General features: G+C 41.9%; 1 protein-coding gene across 4 annotated transcripts in view; it reads left to right on the top strand.

Annotated features, from left to right (window-relative positions):
• Positions 1-19,533, top strand: part of lama5 (laminin, alpha 5) — a 296,732-nt gene that overhangs the window by 184,345 nt on the left and 92,854 nt on the right. For all 4 annotated transcript variants that reach the window (XM_059652756.1, XM_059652755.1, XM_059652754.1 and 1 more), the window contains 6 exons: positions 4,846-4,954; positions 8,717-8,814; positions 13,498-13,687; positions 15,585-15,711; positions 17,747-17,886; positions 19,234-19,349. In XM_059652756.1, the coding sequence (XP_059508739.1) occupies positions 4,846-4,954; positions 8,717-8,814; positions 13,498-13,687; positions 15,585-15,711; positions 17,747-17,886; positions 19,234-19,349 (780 nt within the window). The remainder of the gene's footprint in view (positions 1-4,845; positions 4,955-8,716; positions 8,815-13,497; positions 13,688-15,584; positions 15,712-17,746; positions 17,887-19,233; positions 19,350-19,533) is intronic.

The raw sequence follows: 19,533 nt of genomic DNA, 5'->3' as shown, positions 1-19,533 counted from the left end.
CATAACAAATCGATTTCCAGTGGTTTTAGGGTGGGTGGGTGAGCTGGGTACTTTTCTTGGCCAGCTAGCTTGTTTCAGCTAAGCAGTTGGGATTACATTGTCCTTGTGTCTTTTAATAGAAAACCCTATCATCAAGCTGGATGACATGAGTCACATTACTTTCACAATTAACTATATGGCTAATTTCATTGGTAGTACTGATCCCAAAGCATTTATCCTCCATTTAATGCAGCATACATTAGATATTCTTTTCAGACTTTTGGATCAAATTTTCTTCCATTGTCAACAAAGCGTGGGAAAAATCCAACTCTTGTGTCTTAAAGCCATGAGTTAGGGTAATCCTTTCTGAGCAATCCTAATTGGGAGGCTGGAAGCTAAAGGGTAAGAAGCTGTGACACAGATTTACAAAGAGCGACCTGGTAATCTGCAGAGTTTTGATTTTCAATTCCTGGGCTGATCAAATCTGGCATGAGTTTGAAAGGAACGTAAAAGGAATTTGAACCACTCATTTCTAAAGTCAACATTAGCATACTTGTGTCCATACTGAAAATTACAGATAACAGTTGGCAGTTAGCCAGATGTGCAGAGATGTGTTCACATGCGTGGGAAAGCATAAGTAACAGTCATGCAGAAGTAATCCGCGTCAATTATTGTGCTTTGAAAATAATGGATAAACTCAACTTTGCAATCACAATCTGTATTGTGGATATTAGTTGGGGCAAATGATGAAATGTGGGGCATCATTTAGCTTTTGGATTGGGCCTTGATGCTCCTCATTTAATTAAGGAGGCTGGGAAAACTTTCAAAACTGGAGAGCCACTGGCAAGTTCTCCAGTACAACAGGAGCTACAGCCTGCTTTTGCAGATAAAGGGAGAAACAAGGAGAGAAAAAAGACTCTTCAGATGCCCTACCGCACTTCAGTTTCCTGGCCCTAACCTTCTCCTTGTTCCAATCTCTCAGCATCACCATCTTCCACGAAGCCAGCCTGACAGCTCCCTGCTTCTTCCTTGGTAGGAAGCTAAACCAGTCCCCAGCCTCAGCCTGGCTGTGAATGTTTTCACCCTCAACCACGCTTATTTTGTTCGTGTAAAAATTGATTGTTATTATCACAAAATATCTTTTTGTTTGTAGCACTTGCTGTTCCTGTCTGTAGTCCTATTCACCAGCCCCCATCTTATTTCCCCAGTACATTGATGCCTCTTATTTGTGCCACGTTCTACTATCATTTGTTACGAGAAAATGTCATTTTTTCCAGCCCTCTCTGATCTTTACCTGGTCCACCTCTAACCTTTTGTTCAATTCCTTGTCTGCATTTCTGAAGATAGGTTATCATAATATCCACAAATGCCCACATCTACCCTGTATTTCCTCACACCTCAGGGCAGCATGGTGGTTCAGTGATGAGCACTGTTGCCTCACAATAGCAGGGACCTGGGTTCAATTGCACCCTCCAACAATTGTCTGTGTGGAGTTTGCACATTCTCCCCATGCCCGTGTGGGTTTCCTCCAGGTGCTCCGGTTTCCTCCCATGGTCCAAAGTTAGGTGGATTGGCCAAGCTAAATTGACCTGTAGTGCCAAGGAATGTGTAGGTAAGGTGTGTCAGCCATGGAAAAAATAAGGTAGGGGGGATGGGTTTGGGTGGGATGCTGTTCGGAGGACCACTGTGGACCCGTTGGGCTGAATGGCCTGTTCTCACCTGAAGGATTCTATGATGATGATGCTATCTGCTTCCCGTGAGGATTCCGTTCTGTTCCCGTGGTTTCTCTGTCTCAGTCACATTTGTTCTGACAACGTAACCTTTCATACTAGAGTTGCTATTTTGTCTTCCTTTTTCTCACTGGGAGGCGATATTTTCACTGGACTATTAATTCACCTCATGTTCTGGGGACCAGGGTTCAAGTCCCACCATGGCAGATGGTAGAATTTGAATTACAGTTTTAAAAAGCTTGGAATTAAGTGTCTAATGATGGCCATGAAGCGATTGTCAGGAGAAACCCATCTGGTTCACTAATGTCCTTTTGCGAGGGAAATGTGCCATCTTTACCTAGCCTGGCATTCATGTGACTCTGGAACCAGAGCAATGTGGTTGATTCTTGACTGCTCTCAGGATAATTAGGATGGGCACTAAATGCTGGCTTAGCGAGCAACACCCTCATTCCACAAGTGGATTTAAAAAAAAAATTGAGGATTCCCCTGACCAGGGTGGACTGAGTCATCCACTGTGTCCAGTCTATTTCATACACTTATGTTCTCACCGCTGCTGCCTTCCAGAACCATGATAGGGTTGCCGTTATGCTGACTTCACACCTCATCAGCCTCCATATTCAATTGATCATCCTCTCCCATTTTCACCAGCTCCAGCATGAAGCCAGCACTAAATGTCTTTCCCTGCTCAATGCGTTCAGTATTCCAAATGGATTGTTCCCTGTGTGCTGCTCTGGCTCGCCCCTCATTCTCCTCAACAGCCACTATCTTCTGTTTGCCAACTTTCCATGCAAACGTGTGAGGCACAACACACCTTCTCTACGCTTTTCCCTCCTCCCTTCATACCATTCAGGACTCCAAGCACTACTTCCAAGTCAAAAAAGTAAGCAAAGAACTGCAGATGCTGGAAATCAGAACCAAAACTAGAAATGCTGGAGATTTAATTTTATAGCAGGGCCAAGAAAAGAAATTACTGGCAAACCTCAGCAGGTCTGGCAGCATCTGTGGAGAGAAAGCAGAAGGGTTACGAAAGGTCACTGGAGCCAAAATATTAATTCTGCTTTCTCTCCACAGATGCTGCCAGATTTGCTGAGTTTTGCCAGCAATTTCTTTTCTTGGCCCTACTATAAAATTAAATCTTCTACAGTTGCAGAGTTTAACACTGACTAAAGGAAGCTTATCATTCCATCATATCTCTGCTGGATCCCTGAAAAAGGTTGAATCCCACCTATCCTTTTCTCCCCGTAGCTTTTTGAGGGTTTCCTGTGTCTATTCAGTTGCCCTTGTGAAGCTACAAAGAATTCTGCTGCCAAGACTGTTTTTAGTAGTGCGACCCTCTGGGATGGGGAGAAATTGGTCCCCATTGACAGAACCATAAATAGTGCGGCAGTCTATCAATAGAAGAAGAGCAGTCATTGTTTCCACTGGCCAAACCAATGTTTTCATTAGAAATTGCCCAGTCCTGTGCCGCATTTGGAAATTGCGATTAATTTTAGAATATCTGCTGTGCCACTAGTAGTTTATTAAAGCCATGTGAGGATTTTTACTGATTGACTAGGAACTGCACCAAGCCATCTGCACATGAAATAGAAGAAGAAAATCCTTCGAGGCTGGAATCTGAAATTCAGCGTCCAAAAATGCTGAGACAATTGCTTCAATGGAATGAGCAAGTTACTTCAGCAAAATTAGCTTAAACCCTGATGTTCTTTCAATACACAACTGTTTCTCGAAGACATTCTAGTCTCAAACAATTTGTGTGATGGTATATTTGAATTGCTTTCCAAGAACAGCTCTTGGTTTGTCTATCCTAACCTTGTCCTTCTCACCTTCAGTATAGGCCCTCATTCCCAAGAACACTGGTGCACTGAACAACGTTTATTTTCTTGTTTAAGTAACTGGTTCATATACTTTGGTGAGACTGAAAAGCCCTGGTTTTTTTTTTCTAATTGCTCCCTTTAGTTCATTATTAAGGATTAGTCTTGTGGCTCTCCTTGGCACCATCTCGAGGATTTCTTGCACCATAGCAACATGAGCTATGTGGAGTAATCCAGATAGTTTGGCCAGGGAATGGAATAAGAAAAAGAAACGTCGATTAACATTTTGGGTAGAGACCTTTCATCAGTTCTGTCAATGTCTCTCAGAGCAGCAAGAAAGAAAATTTTAATGCTGATGTGAACTGAGAAAGATGTCAAGGAGAATAATTGCCAGTGTAATAGTTCGTAAGGAGTTAAATCTTGAGGTCTGTATTAAAGATACTTCACATGAAACTAGGTGTTGCTTTCAGATATAATATGAACCTCAGAAATGTCACTTGCTTTAATGGAATGTGTCTTCAATGGGAGGTACAAAGCAGAACCCAAATACTGTTCCCCAGAGGAAGTGGGATCCCATTTAACTCTTTGGATCTTTCCTACGTTGCACTGCTGAAGCCTGGATATGTGACATACTTTTAGCCAGGTGGTGGCATATCACTAGGGAGATTGATACGAATCTATGAGAGAAAAATGCTCTTAAATACAAATGTTCTAATTTGGTGCATGCAACACCACCATAATTTCTCATGTTTGTCACATATTGTGTAATATTCCTGGTGAAAACTGCAATTTTGCTTGAAAGATCCCAAGAAGTTGCGAAAAGTGTGTTGATAATAAATCAATGAATGCTGTGTGTCTTTTGACAGCCATCATGGATTTTCAAACTGCACGGAGTTGATGCAACATGTTGGTAGACAGTTGGGGCTAGGAAATAAATGCTGGCTGAACCAGTGACACACTCATTCCACAAATGAGTTAGAAAAGATTTGGAGTTCTCAAGCACAGAATCACTGAGAACTGGGAGCTGCATCTATGTTTGTGATTTCTTCATTATCTATAATCTCAATCCCTTACATGAGCTTCTCACCATAGCCTGAACCTGGATATTTCAGGTTATGTCATGCCATGACCTTCCCTACCTCTCCCCTACTGCATGGCAAATTAAATAGGCAAAGAATCGGAAGTGTTTCTGGTGAGATTTTAACATTCCTTATAAGAAGTGAAGACTTTGGGTTGTACTCCAAACTTGTGGACCAAATACTGCTTGAATGAATTTTTGTTTTGCTGTCCACCACCTGTGTTTTAAAGCTTATTTTTAATTCCAGTTTTCTGTGTCACGGGGTTGCAATCGATTCTTTGAACCGCGTCGCTGTGTATGAATTACCAACCAACGTTGAACTGCAGATCATTGCTGACTCAGCCAACATCCTTCTGGTAAGAGATTGTGCAATAAAATCAAACCTAATCATTTTCTCTCTGCTTTTGCCTGTCCAGTTAGCTTTCACAGAACCCAATCGGAGAACAAGTATGTTAAAAGTTAGTGTTACAGGCTACCTCCATGATTTGGAAAGGAGTTAATTGCATTTGATATTTAGTAATTCCATGCACAGTTAGACGGTTACAGTGACCTGAAAATCCTAACACGAGGGAGTTTTACAATAAGGAGAATGTTTCACTGTATCCCCTTGCAAACTCTGTCCCTGCCAGCAACAAAGCCGCCGATTCCTACTGGCCAAAGGGGTCAGGATCTGGTTCAACTTTTGAGGACCCAGCATGGTGGCTCAGTAATTAACACTGCTTCCCTACAGCACCAGTGAACCCAGGTTCAATTCCACCCTCGGCGACTGTGTGTGAAATTTACACATTCTCCCTGTGTCTGTGTGGATTTCCTCCGGGTGCTCTGTTTTCCTCCCACAGTCGAAAGATGTGTAGGATTAGGGGATTGACATAGGAAATGTGGGATTAATGTGAGATTACAGGGATGGGGTGGTGTTTGGGATGCTCTTGGATGATTGGTGTAGACTCAATAGGTTGAATGGCCTGCTTCTGCACTGTAGGGATTCTATGACCTGGACACTTGAATAGGTTATTGTAAACTGTTCAGACATGCACGAGGCCAGAACTCACTTCTGTGACATACCAATTGGCATTCAATTCCTGTGGAACCAAGTCCTTAACACAATTGCTAGATTTTGAGGAGAGAAAGGTAACAACATTGTAGAGCAGTTACTGAGGAGCTGCTGAAACCTGATAGCATTTGCTAGCAGGTGCTATGCTGGGGTGTAAATCAAAGGCTAGTATTGTATTTAAATCACTAGTTACACATTCAATATTGTTAATAGTCTATTCTTGTATTTGTATTGATTGTTGCATCAAGCATTTTTAAAAATTGCATGTTGCTATACATGCCAGAAAATAAGACATTTTCTCTTTTATTTTTCATATGAATTCTTTAAGGTTTGTTAAGATTATATGTCAAATTTATTTTGGGTCTCCACTCGAAGACAGCAAATGCTGTTAATTCTTGTCAGAGTATACATGCATCATTCTGTGGGGCAGGCAGTCGAACTTCTTCAAGCACATTGCTTAACCCCATCACTGGGAAATGTGAGATATGTAAAGATAAATGCACTGTTCTCCTCTTCTTCCCACTACTACATGAAAGGAATTAGCCAGCCACTGCCTCTGAGCTTCTGCAGTAGCTAAGACTGAAAATGGGCATTTGCGACCAATTTGCTGGGGCATTATTGCTGCAGTTTTTAGCCCAACAGCTGATTTTAAATTTTTTTTAAAATGCGCAGTAGGTGCTGGAAATCTGAAATTTAGAAAACAATGATGCAGGAGAAACTCAGCAGGTCTGAAAGCATCTGTGGAGAGATAAACCGAGTTAATGGTTCAAGTCCAAAGATTTTTCTTTGGAACTGAAGAAGTGTCATTGGACATGAAATGTTCGCATCTGCAGTACGAAAGTCACCAGATTGAGTGACTAAGTTTCTCCAGCACTTTCAATTAGATTTTATCTAATTGTACATAATTTTAAAACGCAACCCAGAACCATTTACCAGTGACATTGGTGTGCAGTAATTATTTTCCTCGTAAAGTAAACCCAACCTTTAAAAGCTCCTTTAAAATTTAGTGAAGAACTTGAAGTTTAGACGCAAGGGGGCTCAAGTTAGCAGGAACTCACTAGTGATAGAATCAGGTCAGAAATCACATGACACCAGATTACAGTCCCAACAGGTTTATTTAAAAACACTGGCTTTTTGAGCCTCGCTCTTCCTTCAGGTGTTGGACTGAAGCTCCAAAAGCTTGTGTTTTCAAAACCACCTGTTGGATTGTAATCTGTGTGGTGTGATTTCTGACCTTGTCTGCCCCAGTCCAACACTGGCACCGCCACACCATGATAGAATCAACTGACGAAGCTTGGGCTTGGTGCAAATTTTATTTCAAACCAGCACAGAAGGTCACAAAAAACTTGACCTGTTGGATATAATTTGTGCTTAAAATTCCTCAACCCTTTGTACTGGCTTGACTAACTTTAAGTCAATCTCCTGCTGAATTAAATTTGTGGTTTTTAAAAAAAGCAGAAATCCTGCCTAACCATTCTCCCGGGATGAAACTCTTAAAATCCTGTTCCACATTCACCGAGTGCCATCTTTTGGTCATTAGGTCCCACAGATCAGGCAGCGCCAGTCAAAGAAGCCTCAGAATTCATTGCATTTAGTGTTAAATACAACTCCTACAGGCCCATTATTTCCTGGCTTTTTCTCCCTTTTTAGCAGTGTACCGTACTCGGAACATCTAATCATAGAGTTGTTCATTAAAAACATTCCGTAATACTGAGCTTTAACACATTACTTCTGTGTTAATAGCTCTCTGTTATAGTACTCTATGTTTATCTTCTGAAAATTTTCTTTAAAATCCTACAACAGATGAACGGTATTTCCTGTACACATGAAGATGTAGGAACTCTCTTTTTGAAAGAAGAATTATAACCTATCTTCACAGGACACTGGTATCCCTGTGTGCTGATATGTGATAATGGGAACTGCAGATGCTGGAGAATCCAAGATAATAAAATGTGAGGCTGGATGAACACAGCAGGCCAAGCAGCATCTCAGGAGCACAAAAGCTGACGTTTCGGGCCTAGACCCTTCATCAGAGAGGGGGATGGGGAGAGGGAACTGGAATAAATAGGGAGAGAGGGGGAGGCGGGCCGAAGATGGAGAGAAAAGAAGATATGTGGAGAGAGTATAGGTGGGGAGGTAGGGAGGGGATAGGTCAGTCCAGGGAAGACGGACAGGTCAAGGAGGAGGGATGAGGTTATTAGGTAGATGGGGGTGCGGCTAGGGGTGGGAGGAAGGGATGGGTGAGAGGAAGAACAGGTTAGGGAGGCAGAGACAGGTTGGACTGGTTTTGGGATGCAGTAGGTGGAGGGGAAGAGCTGGGCTGGTTGTGTGGTGCAGTGGGGGGAGGGGACGAACTGGGCTGGGCTGGGCTGGTTTAGGGATGCAGTTGGGGAAGGGGAGATTTTGAAACTGGTGAAGTCCACATTGATACCATTAGGCTGCAGGGTTCCCAGGCGCAATATGAGTTGCTGTTCCTGCAACCTTCAGGTGGCATCATTGTGGCACTGCAGGAGGCCCATGATGGACATGTCATCTAAAGAATGGGAGGGGGAGTGGAAATGGTTTGCGACTGGGAGGTGCAGTAGTTTGTTGCGAACTGAGCGGAGGTGTTCTGCAAAGCGGACTCCAAGCCTCCGCTTGGTTTCCCCAATGTAGAGGAAGCCACACCTCCTTGACCTGTCCGTCTTCCCTGGACTGACCTATCCCCTCCCTACCTCCCCACCTATACTCCCTCCACCTATCTTCTTTTCTCTCCATCTTCGGTCCGCCTCCCCCTCTCTCCCTATTTATTCCAGAACCCTCACCCCATCCCCCTCTCTGATGAAGGGTCTAGGCCCGAAACGTCAGCTTTTGTGCTCCTGAGATGCTGCTTGGCCTGCTGTGTTCATCCACCCTCACATTTTATTATGCTGATATGTGATCACAGATTTTACTTTCATTGCAGGCGTTAGAAATTAGTGATTCTTAGCAACGGCCATTTCTAGTGAAAGAACAAGCGCTCTGATTTCAAGCATAATTTAATAACAACAGGATCAAGCTGTTACTGATTTCTGTTATTTGTTTGCAGAACAAAGTATATCTCATACCCCATGAACAGTTCACCATGGAATATATACTGCCAGGAGTACATTGCATCAGTACTCATGGAACATTTGCACCAGACAGGTGATTGTACTGTGAAGTTTTTTTAAAAATTTTCTATGTGCTTCCTCCTGGCTTTCAACCTCTTAGTAGCTACATCTTGCAGGAAGAGAGAATGCAATATTAGATTTTTAACGCAAACAATTGACAGTGTCAAAATTATTCTTTTATCATCGATAATTTTGTGTGAGCTCAATGTGGTTCTTGCAATTTGAAACATTTCCTGAAAGAGAATGATGTCACATTTGGAAGAAGACAACAGCAGTCATGATTAAGGCCACAAAACATAGGCCATTCAGCCCATCACATCTGCTGTGCCGTTCAGGGAGATTATGGTTGATCTGATAACCCTCAATTCTACTTTCACCGCTTTTCCTCTCAACCCTTGATTCCCTTCCTGATTGAAAATCTGTCCATCTCAGCCTCAAATATGCTCAAGGGCCTTGCATCTATTCCGTTTGCATGAAGGAATTCTACAGATTCACTACCCTCAGAAGAAACTCTACCTCATCCCTGTCTGAAATGGGTGACTCATTTTTCTTAGATTATATGCACTGGTCTTAGGTTGTTTCCCTTTGTGGGAGAGTCCATCTGCATCTACCCCATCAAATCCCCTAAGAATCTTGTATTTTTATTTAGATTGCCTCTCATTTTCCTGAACTCCAGTGGTACATGATCAATCTATTTGACCTATCCTCATAAGATAGTACCTCGATCGTGAACCTCCTCTGGAAACCAGTGTATCTTTCCTGACATAAGGAGTACAAAATGCTCCATGGTGTTTCAACTGTAGTTTGACCGGTGCCCTGTATTGTTTTAGCAAGACGTCTCTATTTTTATTTTCAATTCCCCTTGAAATAAAGGCCAATGGTCCATTTGCTGTCCCTATTACCTGTTGAACTTCGATATTAGCTTTTTGAGATTTATGCATGAGGATTCCCAAATTCCTCTGTGCTCTAGCTTTTAGCAATTTTTCTCCAGTTTAAAAAAAATCAGCTTTGATGTTCTTCCTGCCAGAGTGCGTAACCTCACATTATATTCCAATTGCCAAATTTTTGCCAACTCACTTAAACCTGTCGATGCCCCTTGTCAAGCTCTGTTATCTTCACCACCTGCCTTCCCACTTTTTGTTTGTATCATTCATAAACTTGGCTATACTACATTCACTTTTCTCATCCCAGTTATGAATATATATCATGAATAACTGAACCCAGAACCGATCCCTGCAACACTCCATTAGTTACAGATTAAGTAGAAATTTATTCATTTGACCTACATGCTTGCTGAAGTGAGAGTTGGCCATAATTTGACAATCAACATTTAACATTTAATTGTTTTGTACATTTCAATAAATCCTCAAGACAGCTCAGCTTTAAGATTCTTACTTCTTGCAGACATAGCACAGGCAGAATGCGGTCATAGAGATGCGCAGCGCAGACCCTTTGGTCCAACTTTTCTATTCTGGTCCCATTTGCTAGCATTTCGCCCTTATTCCTCTAAACCCTTTCTATTCATAGTTCCCCTCCAGATGCAATCCGACTGTTGTAATTACACCAGCCTTCACCACTTCCTCTGGCAGCTCATTCCTTACACACACCACCCTCTGCGTGAAAAAGTTGCTCCTTAGGTCCCTTTTTAAATCTTTCCTCTCTCACCTTAAACCCTATACCCTCTAGATTAGGACTCCCCATAACTTTAAGGGGTGGCCCGCAGGCAGCCTAGAGACATGGAACTGGGATTTTCGTGTGCCACATCAAATTGGCACAGAAGTGGTGAACCATAATAATGACATTAATAGCTTCTGTGCCAGTTTGTTGCTTTAGCTCTTGACCCTGATGACTTTTGAGTGGACTGGAAAGTCAAGTCACTGGTGCTGTTAATCAGGTGCATTTATGTAACTAAGGAGTTTGTTACAAACCCATCAGCTAAACCTGTCTGATCATTAAGAGGTACTGCTGCCCTTTGGAAGCTGTTCAAAGCTGAACAGCTCTTGCCTGTTTGGAAGAAGGAATATAACATTGGAAAGGTTGTAGGTGGTTTTCCAAAGAAGAGTGAAAGTTTTGACAAAAATCTTTTGGAAAATAACTAAAATTTAATAATTTTATAATTTCCTTAATCCACCCTGGGTTTGGGTTCAAGTTTTCCATCTGCCCTGTTCAGTTTGGAGATGCTAATTCTTTTACTTTCTAAAATTAGAGATGGACAGAGGTTGCAACAATAGCCGAATCCCTGCCTTTGTTGCTGCTTCCGCAATCCTAATTAGCCACTTCTTCTGATCTCCCACCAATTCAGCTTGTGCCTTGATAAAAATCTCAGCCTGCACATAGCCTCTGTCAGGGCTGGGTTTGCAACTGGGAAATGAGAGTAACTCCTGTGTGAAGATCCAGCCCATAGTTTGTTTGAGATTTTGACAAGTGTTGGGTTGAAGTGACTGGAGGTACTAAGGAAAATCTTCATACCAGTTCATGCCATAAAATTTACACCACAGAAAAAGATCAGTTGGTATTCACTGCCTGGCCATTACAACATTACAAACGGTTAACTCTGACTTTCACCTGCTCTGCTAAACACAATACAAGTCCCTTAAATAGGTTATTATTTTCCAAAACCACCAGATGTCTCATTGCTGAATGTTCCTTTGATACAGCTGCCTCTTTTGGCAGGTCTTACAAGAAGCCCTAAATTACTGTAATTTATTGTAATTGTAATCTGAGAACATTGGATCAGGATGAAGGGTTGTTTGCAAGCTGGGACTTCATAACTTTATAATAAAATTATTTTCCGTTAACGCATGTACTCTCTCAATACATCCTGCATCGATGCTGATTCATGTTTATTTATAGTCATATGGAAGTGACTGTTGATAATTACCACTCCTGTTGACACATTTGCTATTGAAGTGTCCAGTAGTAAGCACTGATGAAAGCTGGTTTGTTTAATAATTCTTTCAATCTGCATATTTTGACTTTATTTGGATGAACTTCTACCCAAGTAACCAGAGCTGTAGATGTTCTTGACTATAGCCCGAGACACTCAATAGTTCAGAAATGAACACAAAGCACAAAAAGATTACAAACATCCAAGATCTAGATAATAACTGAATATAACTTCCTAAATATTTTCCCTATTCTCGTTATTTTTCAAAAAATCATCACATATGATCTGTGGAGGTTCCTGACAGTCAGGAAATGGCTAAGATTTTAGAATCAAAAAACACAGAAGAAGGCCATTCAGTCCATTATTCCCGTGCTCTCCTATATTTTATTTACAGCCCTGTAAATATTTACCCTTCATGTATTAAAAAAAAATTGGTTAAAGTTACTGTTGAAATTGTTTCCACAATTTGTTTCTGTAATGGATTTCAGACTGTGTATTCATTGTGCGAAAAGGAATAAAAAAGTTATATCTTCATGTCACCTTTAGATCTTTTGCCAGCCATGAATAATTTGTTTTGTGTGATTATTGATGCTTGTGCCTCTGGAAACAGTTCTTCCTATTTTTTTCAAAACAGCATATGATTTTGAGCAGCTCTATAAAATCTCCTGACAGCCTCCTCTTTTCCAAGGAGAACAACCTCTGCTCCTCCAATCTGTCTATGTGACTGAACTGTGCCAATCCTGGAACCATTCCCATGAAACTTTACTATACTCTCTGTCAAGCTTTCACACCCTCCCTAAGGTGTGATGCCCAGAATTAGACCATAGAAATAGGAACAGGAGTAGGCGTTTCAGCCTGCTACGCCTCATGATGCCAAACTATTCTTTTATAAATGTTCACGGAGTTGTACAGCATGGAAACAGAGCCTTTGGTCCAACTTATCCATGCCAACCTGCTATCCTAAATTAATCTAGTCCCATTTGCCCCCTATCCCTCTAAACCCTTCCTGTTCATGTACTCATCTAGATGCCATTTAAAATAATTGTGCCACCATTTCCACTTTTCTGCTATTTATAAAATGTAGGATTTTTTTTATTATAAACCTTTTCTCAACTGGTTCTGCCTCCCTCACTGATTTTGTGCACAAAGATCCTTTGGTCTCTTTCTTCCTCCTTGTCCTTTAGAATTGCCCATTCCACCAACTTGTCTATGCCCTTGTGAAGTTCAGTACTATCCTTCTCATGGTCCACAGTGCTTCCAAGTTTTGTAAAATCCGCAAGTTTTGGTAGTTGGGCACTGTCCACCCAAATCTGTTACTTATATAGAGCAAGAAAAGCATTGTCCCAGTACCAACTGTTGGGGTCCCTCTCTATTTCTTGTCCTCCAATTGAATAAACACCACTGATATGTTTCCTGTCACTCGTGTCAACTTTGTAACCATGTAGCCACTGTCCCTTTTACTCCATGAGCTTCTGTTAATAAAACCAAGGACTTTGGATGCTTTTTGAATACCTTCTGAACTTGTTCTGATATTTTCAATGGGTGATATACATGCACCCCCAAATCTCTCTACTCTGCTCCTTGTTTAGAATTATAACGTTTAGTTCATATTGCCTCTCCTCTTTCTTCCAACTGCAATGGTTCACTTCCTGCTTCTCTATATTAACATTTGATCTGTTATGCCTTTATCATGTTGCCATTGTCTGTGTCTTCTCTGAGTAGCTTGCTGATTTTTTTTTGCCACATTTCTGAGGTCCATACTGTCAACAAACTTGGAAAGTTTAGCTTGCGCTATTGTTTAATACTTTTGTTTTACTGTCTGCCTTGCAGTGGCTCCTGCACCACCTCCAGGTTCCAGAAGCCTTCCCAGTCTATCATCCTGACAGAAGGCGAAATTTCCTCCCCCTCGACGTTGCTGCACCTTTATCCAGTCAGAACCCTTGACCGACCACAACAGCCTCCCATTCAACCACGTACCATTGTGGACACAGCTGACTTGATCTTACTTCGGTCCCCTCAGGTAAATCGCACCACACGTTTGGAACTACCAGCGCAGCAAAATTGATGTAGAGAGATGAAAGTAAATTCAGAGTTAGACATTTAAACGTTAGACTTTTGAAGCCCGACAACACAACACTTTGAAGGTTAGGTCAGTTTGATAATGGTCAACTTGGCATAGAATAGTTAAAAATCTAGCTGTACGGTTTAATTTGATAGAATCACGATGGTAAAGCTTAGAGCCATTTATTGACTAAGTATAAGATTTTATATATTATCCTCCACCTATAGTCATTGGCTCCAGACTGTTACTTTCTTGTAATAATGCGTTTTATTTTCTTGTGCTTAGAAATTTAGGGAGATTTTAGCAAGAATATAAAGCGACAATTGTGAAAACAAGCCTTTGATCTATAAAAAGTGGAGGGAACAGCTTCAACTTATATGCCCAGGCTGCGCGATTATATCCAATCAATTTCCTGCAAATTCAAGGTGCTATTGATACGTCAACGAACACCAGAATTTGCACACAGCCGTCCACACTGTTTATTTTTGCTTGCCAATTTTCCTATCTCCTGTCATTTGAAAGTGGTGATTATACCCAAGTGGCCTTTGCCAAATACTTTACTCTGTTATGATTCAAATGCATGAGGCTTCTCAGTCTAATTTTATTCTCCCTTCGTGTCCACGCACTTGGCTGTCCATCTGAGGCCTCTAGAGAGGTGCCATAAGGTGTATTCCTGGGGAATTCTTTCTGAAACAGAATTATTTGTATCGCTCCTCCTCCTGTTTTCCTGGCAGAAATCAGTTGACTCTGCACAAATTGGAAATCAAGTCCAAGATCATCTTGAACAAAAACAGAAGTTGCTGGAAAAGCTCAGCAGATCTGGCAGCATCTGTCAAGAAAAGATCAGAGTTAACGTTTCGGGTCCAGAGACCCTTCCTGAGAATGGGTTGGAGTGGGGAGGAGTGAAATAAGGAGGAATACACTTTTAGGAAGAGGCCAATGGTGGTTATCTGGGGTTCTTGAGTGGAGAATAAGTGCCTCCAGCACTTCTACAAAAATCACATAGCTACTGAGTTAGGCTCTCTGAGCTTCCCTACAGCTTTCGAGTGCTTACAGCCTTGCGATTATTAAAATCAAAATGTTTGCTTAAAATTTGAGCCACATGGCCTCATTAACATATTTCAATGACTGATCTACCTCACTAAAGCACGTTGCTTGCCCGGACACGAACCTGCATCCGGTTGAGCTGCAAATGGAAATGGGAGGTGCTGGCCAAGTGGTACTGTCACTAAACTATCAATCAAGAGACTCTGGTAATGTCCCAGGGACCCAGGTGCAAATCCTGCCAGGGCAGATGGTGGAAATTGAATTCAATAAATAATGCTTTAATAATGACCATGAAATCATTGTTGATTATCACGAAAATCCCATCTGGTTCACCAATGTTCTTTAGGCAAGGAAAATGCCATCTTTACCTGGCCTGGCCTCCATGCGACTCCACACACATGACACTTAACTGATCTCTGGGCAATTAGGAATGGCAATAAATGACAGCCTGGCCAATGATGTCCGCATCACGTGAATGAATTTTTAACAATTTAAACACCCCTGTCTACTCATACCTGAAGGTGTTAAAATGCTCCCTTCCATGTCTACCTCCCAATAAGGAACAAACTGTTTGGAAGAGACACCAGAGAACAGCATGAAATCCAGATCAAATAATTGTTTTTAGAGAATGTGGAGAGGGGATTCGGGGAAGCAGCAAAAGATTAAATTCAGATTTAATTGAAAAGTGAGAGCTTTTTAGTGCAAACGAGCTCGCATCGAAAGACTTTGGGAATGCAATGCTCTTGTACTATGAAAGCCACATTTAAAGGAAACAGCTCCAGAAATGCATGTCCTTGTGCTTTTGCAGACTGTTGCCACCTTCAGCAGCCGTATTCCAACTCTGGGGCGATATGCCTTTGTGATTCACTTCTATCAGCCAGAGCACCCTTCCTACCCCACTGAGGTGCTGATTAATGGAGGCCGGATTTGGCAAGGTAATCTAAGTGAAGTGTACTAGAGTCACTTGCAGTGACTGCAAGGTCTTGTATGTATGTTTGATTTAAATAGGCTGTGATTACTCAAGCAAGACAGTGGTTTCTTTTGATCAGATCTTTGCTGATTCCATTTTATCAGATTATGTAATGTCTACGTGAAGCTGGTGAGAAATTGGCAGTTATATGAAATATTTGTTGTTCCTGCACGTACTATAATGGATAATGACTGTTTAAGTGCTGTATTCCTTTTCACCACATTGTAGCTCCTGACACATCACGTGGAAGTCCGTTTAAACTTAGTAACATCTTAACTTCAGAACCGAGTTTGCAATAATGATGGATAAGAACCAATCCAAATAAAATCATGAATAAACACTGAAGTTTCTGGAAATCTGAAACAAGCAGAGTGAGTGCTGAAGAAACTCAGCAGATCTGGTAACATCTGTAGAGAGAAAAACAGACCTAATGTTTTGAGTCCAGAATGACTTCTTTAGAGCCCAAAATAAAGCCATGATGTACTTTTGAAGGTAGGCCCAGATCTGTGGCTGTTCATTTTGTTTGGTTTCACACAGTTGGCAGCACATGCTGATGTGAACTAAACAGAGCTACTAAGTTCAGCTGTCTTCAGGCCTGGAAAAACTTTCCAAACAAAGGCATGTGGGACTTGAAATTATCAGCTGAAACTGTTGAAGGAAACAGTGATTTGCAGAATTGGGTTCTGTTTGCTTATTTCCTGCTGACGGGCAATGAAGCTGATCTTTCATTGGACTGGTCAGTCTGCACCTAAAGGGTTTTGGAACTAGAACCAGTCAAATACTTAGAGAATGTCTTGGACCACGAGTGTGAAATAGGATATAGTTTGTACCGCTAATTCAGGAAGCACAAAATGCAGCACAGTAACTGTAGCAGCATACTCCTAACCACAGACTGATACCAGCAGCGTGAGTACAACTCCTGAGCTCGCTGAGGCGGTCCTCCTCCGTAATTGATCCCCTTACTTGAGGTGTGGTGACTTTCAGGTTAAGCCACCACCAGTCGTCCCGCGTCTCTCATAAGAGAACAGTTCCATGGCCTCGTAAGACAACGGTGACTTTGCCTTAATCCTAACCAATGGATATTAGCCTATTTGTATCCTGTTTAGTTCTACGCGGTAACAATCTACAATTTTTTTCAAGCATTTTGTCTCCTTACTATACAAGTGCGTAATTCCTTCCACCGCATTGTGCAGTAGCTCTTTAGAATCATAGGATCCCAACAGTGCAGAAAGAGAACATTTGGCCCATGGAGTGTGAACCGACGTCCAAAGACTGTCCTGCCCAGACCCCCCCCACCCTGTACCCGCAAGCCTGTGCAAGCTCTCACAGAGTCTTGCCCAAGGCTGGAATTGAACCTGGCACTGTGAGGCAGCAGTGCTAACCACTGAGCCACTCTGAGGACAAGCTTCTGAGAAGCCGAGAGTTCGATTCATGCCATCACAATGCTGTTTCTGCTGTGGGTTTGCAGCAGAAAAGTAATTATAAACAAAACCCCTGCCCAGTGAAGGGTGTTCATGACCCATTGCTGTCTCTACAGGTTGAGAGTCGATGGAATTCCCTGCCCCAAAGTTCGGCAGATGCAGGCACTTCAAATATTTCTGTGTCAGAGGGAGCTAGATTCTTAATTACCAAGGGAATGAAGGATTATCGGTGACTTGCAAGGATGTAGAGTTGAGGTCAAAATCATTCAACAACAGAGTAGGCTTGGAGGATGGAGTGGCCTCTTGTCTCTCATTCATATTTTGTGCCTGATTCACCTAAGCGACTCTGTTCTTGCAGTGTCTCTGAAATCCCCTCAAAATGGGCAGATAAAGATAGGCAATACTGCAAAGGCAATATTTATTGCCTACATCTCAGGAGCAATTTTTAAAATAAAATAAAACCAGCTTTGCAGCTCGTTCACATGTTGTAAGTTTAAATAACTCTGGTCCAAAGTCTACATTCTTTCCATGCACTTTATTTGCCCAGCATTAACATGAGTTTTGTTTCTTTCCTTCAAGGTCATGTCAACACTTCATTCTGCCCCCATGGTTATGGTTGCCGTAGTTCAGTCTTTTCCGAAAATAAGATTATCCTGGACATAACTGACAACGATGTGTCCGTTATCATTCGTGTGCCTGATGGCAAGACCCTGTGGTTGGTAAGTGAGGACATTAGAGCACAATTTTAAAAAAAGCAAAACCGTGGACATTCTGCCCAGGAATGTAAGAACAGCCGGTTCTCATAAAAATGTCGTTTTTCAGAATACACAGGAAATATTTCAAAGTGTTAAAACTGAGCCTTTACAAAGAAAGTATTCCAGTAGCCAAGAGATTGAGAGTTCAAGTCTCACAGCTGTAAGGCTTTAGACGCTAGTCTCCAATGGGGTAGAGTTTAGTCAGGATGTTCTGTGGAACAGAGCTGAATCTACAGTAATCTCACAGCCCATTGGTTGATTTCTGCTTAAGTTTCTGTCCTCCTATTGAGTAATTTCACCAGACTAACGGGAACAGTCTGTCAAACAGTTGTGCAATTACATGGGGTGAATAGACAAGGTTGTTTCCCCAGGGCAGCAGAGTCTAAAATTAGAGAGTTTAAAGTGAGAGGGGAAAGATTTAAAAGGGACCTAAGGAGTAATTTTTTTCATGTAGAGGGTGGTGTGTGTATGGAATGAGCTATCAGAAGAAGTGGTGGAGGCTGGTACAATTACAACATTTAAAAGGCATCTGAATGGTTATATGAATAGGAAGGGTTTAGAGGGATTTGGGCCAAACGCTGGCAAATGGGACTATTTATTTAGGTTATCTGGTTGGTGTGAACATGTCCATGCTGTACAACTCTAATTACAGCTGCCTGACAATTAATCATTATTATTTTTTGAACATCTCCAGACTGGAACTGTCTTGCCCAATTAAAAGTTGATCAAATGAAAGGCATATTGAGACTATAAAGTATCTGTTTATATTGAGTGTAATGTTAATGAAAGTCCTGATCTAACATCATCCTGAAAAGTATTGTTCGTAATATTGGTAACTCTAAAGTATTTGAGCTTAACATCTCCGCTGTTAACATTAAAAAGTGCTGTAGTGATTGTAATGAGGTTAGCCGGGCAGACATGATAGAATATTGGGGCGGCACAGTGGCTCAGTGGTTAGCACTGCAGCCTCACAGCGCCGGGGACCCAGGTTCAATTCCAGCCTCGGGTGACTGTGTGGAGTTTGCACATTCTCCCCGTGTCTACGTGGGTTTCTCCCGGGTGCTCCAGTTTCCTCACAGAGTCCAAAGATGTGCAGGCTAGCTGGATTGGCCGTGCTAAATTGCCCGTAGTGCTCAGGGGTGTGTGGGTTATAGGGGGATGGGTCTGGGTGGGATGTTTCAAGGAGCGGTGTGGACTTGTTGGGCCGAAGGGCCTGTTTCCACACTGTAGGGAATCTAATATCTAATAATCTTAGCTCTGCCGAGCACACAATTGAACCATTGGTAAATCTGTAAATCTCTCTTTTTTTAGGACTACATTTTGATCATACCAGAAGCTAGTTACAATTCAAACTACCTTGTCGAAGAACCTTTGGACAAATCTTATGATTTCATAAGCACCTGTGGAGGAAACAGTTTCTATATCAAGTAAGTTTGAGCTTCAAGAGTGGCTACATGTCATGGGGAAGTGGCGCAAAGATCCTTGGCATGATTTCATGTGCAAATGTTAGTCTCCTTCAGATCTTCAGTTTTGCCATTCAGTAGTTTGTTTTGATTCAGCTGCAAAAGCTGTTTGCAAAGAGAAGTTGGATATGGTACTTGGGGAGGTGAC

The sequence above is a fragment of the Stegostoma tigrinum genome, chromosome 19 (genome assembly GCF_030684315.1).
Source record: "Stegostoma tigrinum isolate sSteTig4 chromosome 19, sSteTig4.hap1, whole genome shotgun sequence".
In the NCBI taxonomy this organism is placed as follows: domain Eukaryota; kingdom Metazoa; phylum Chordata; class Chondrichthyes; order Orectolobiformes; family Stegostomatidae; genus Stegostoma; species Stegostoma tigrinum.
This window is presented reverse-complemented; position numbering and strand designations above follow the sequence as displayed.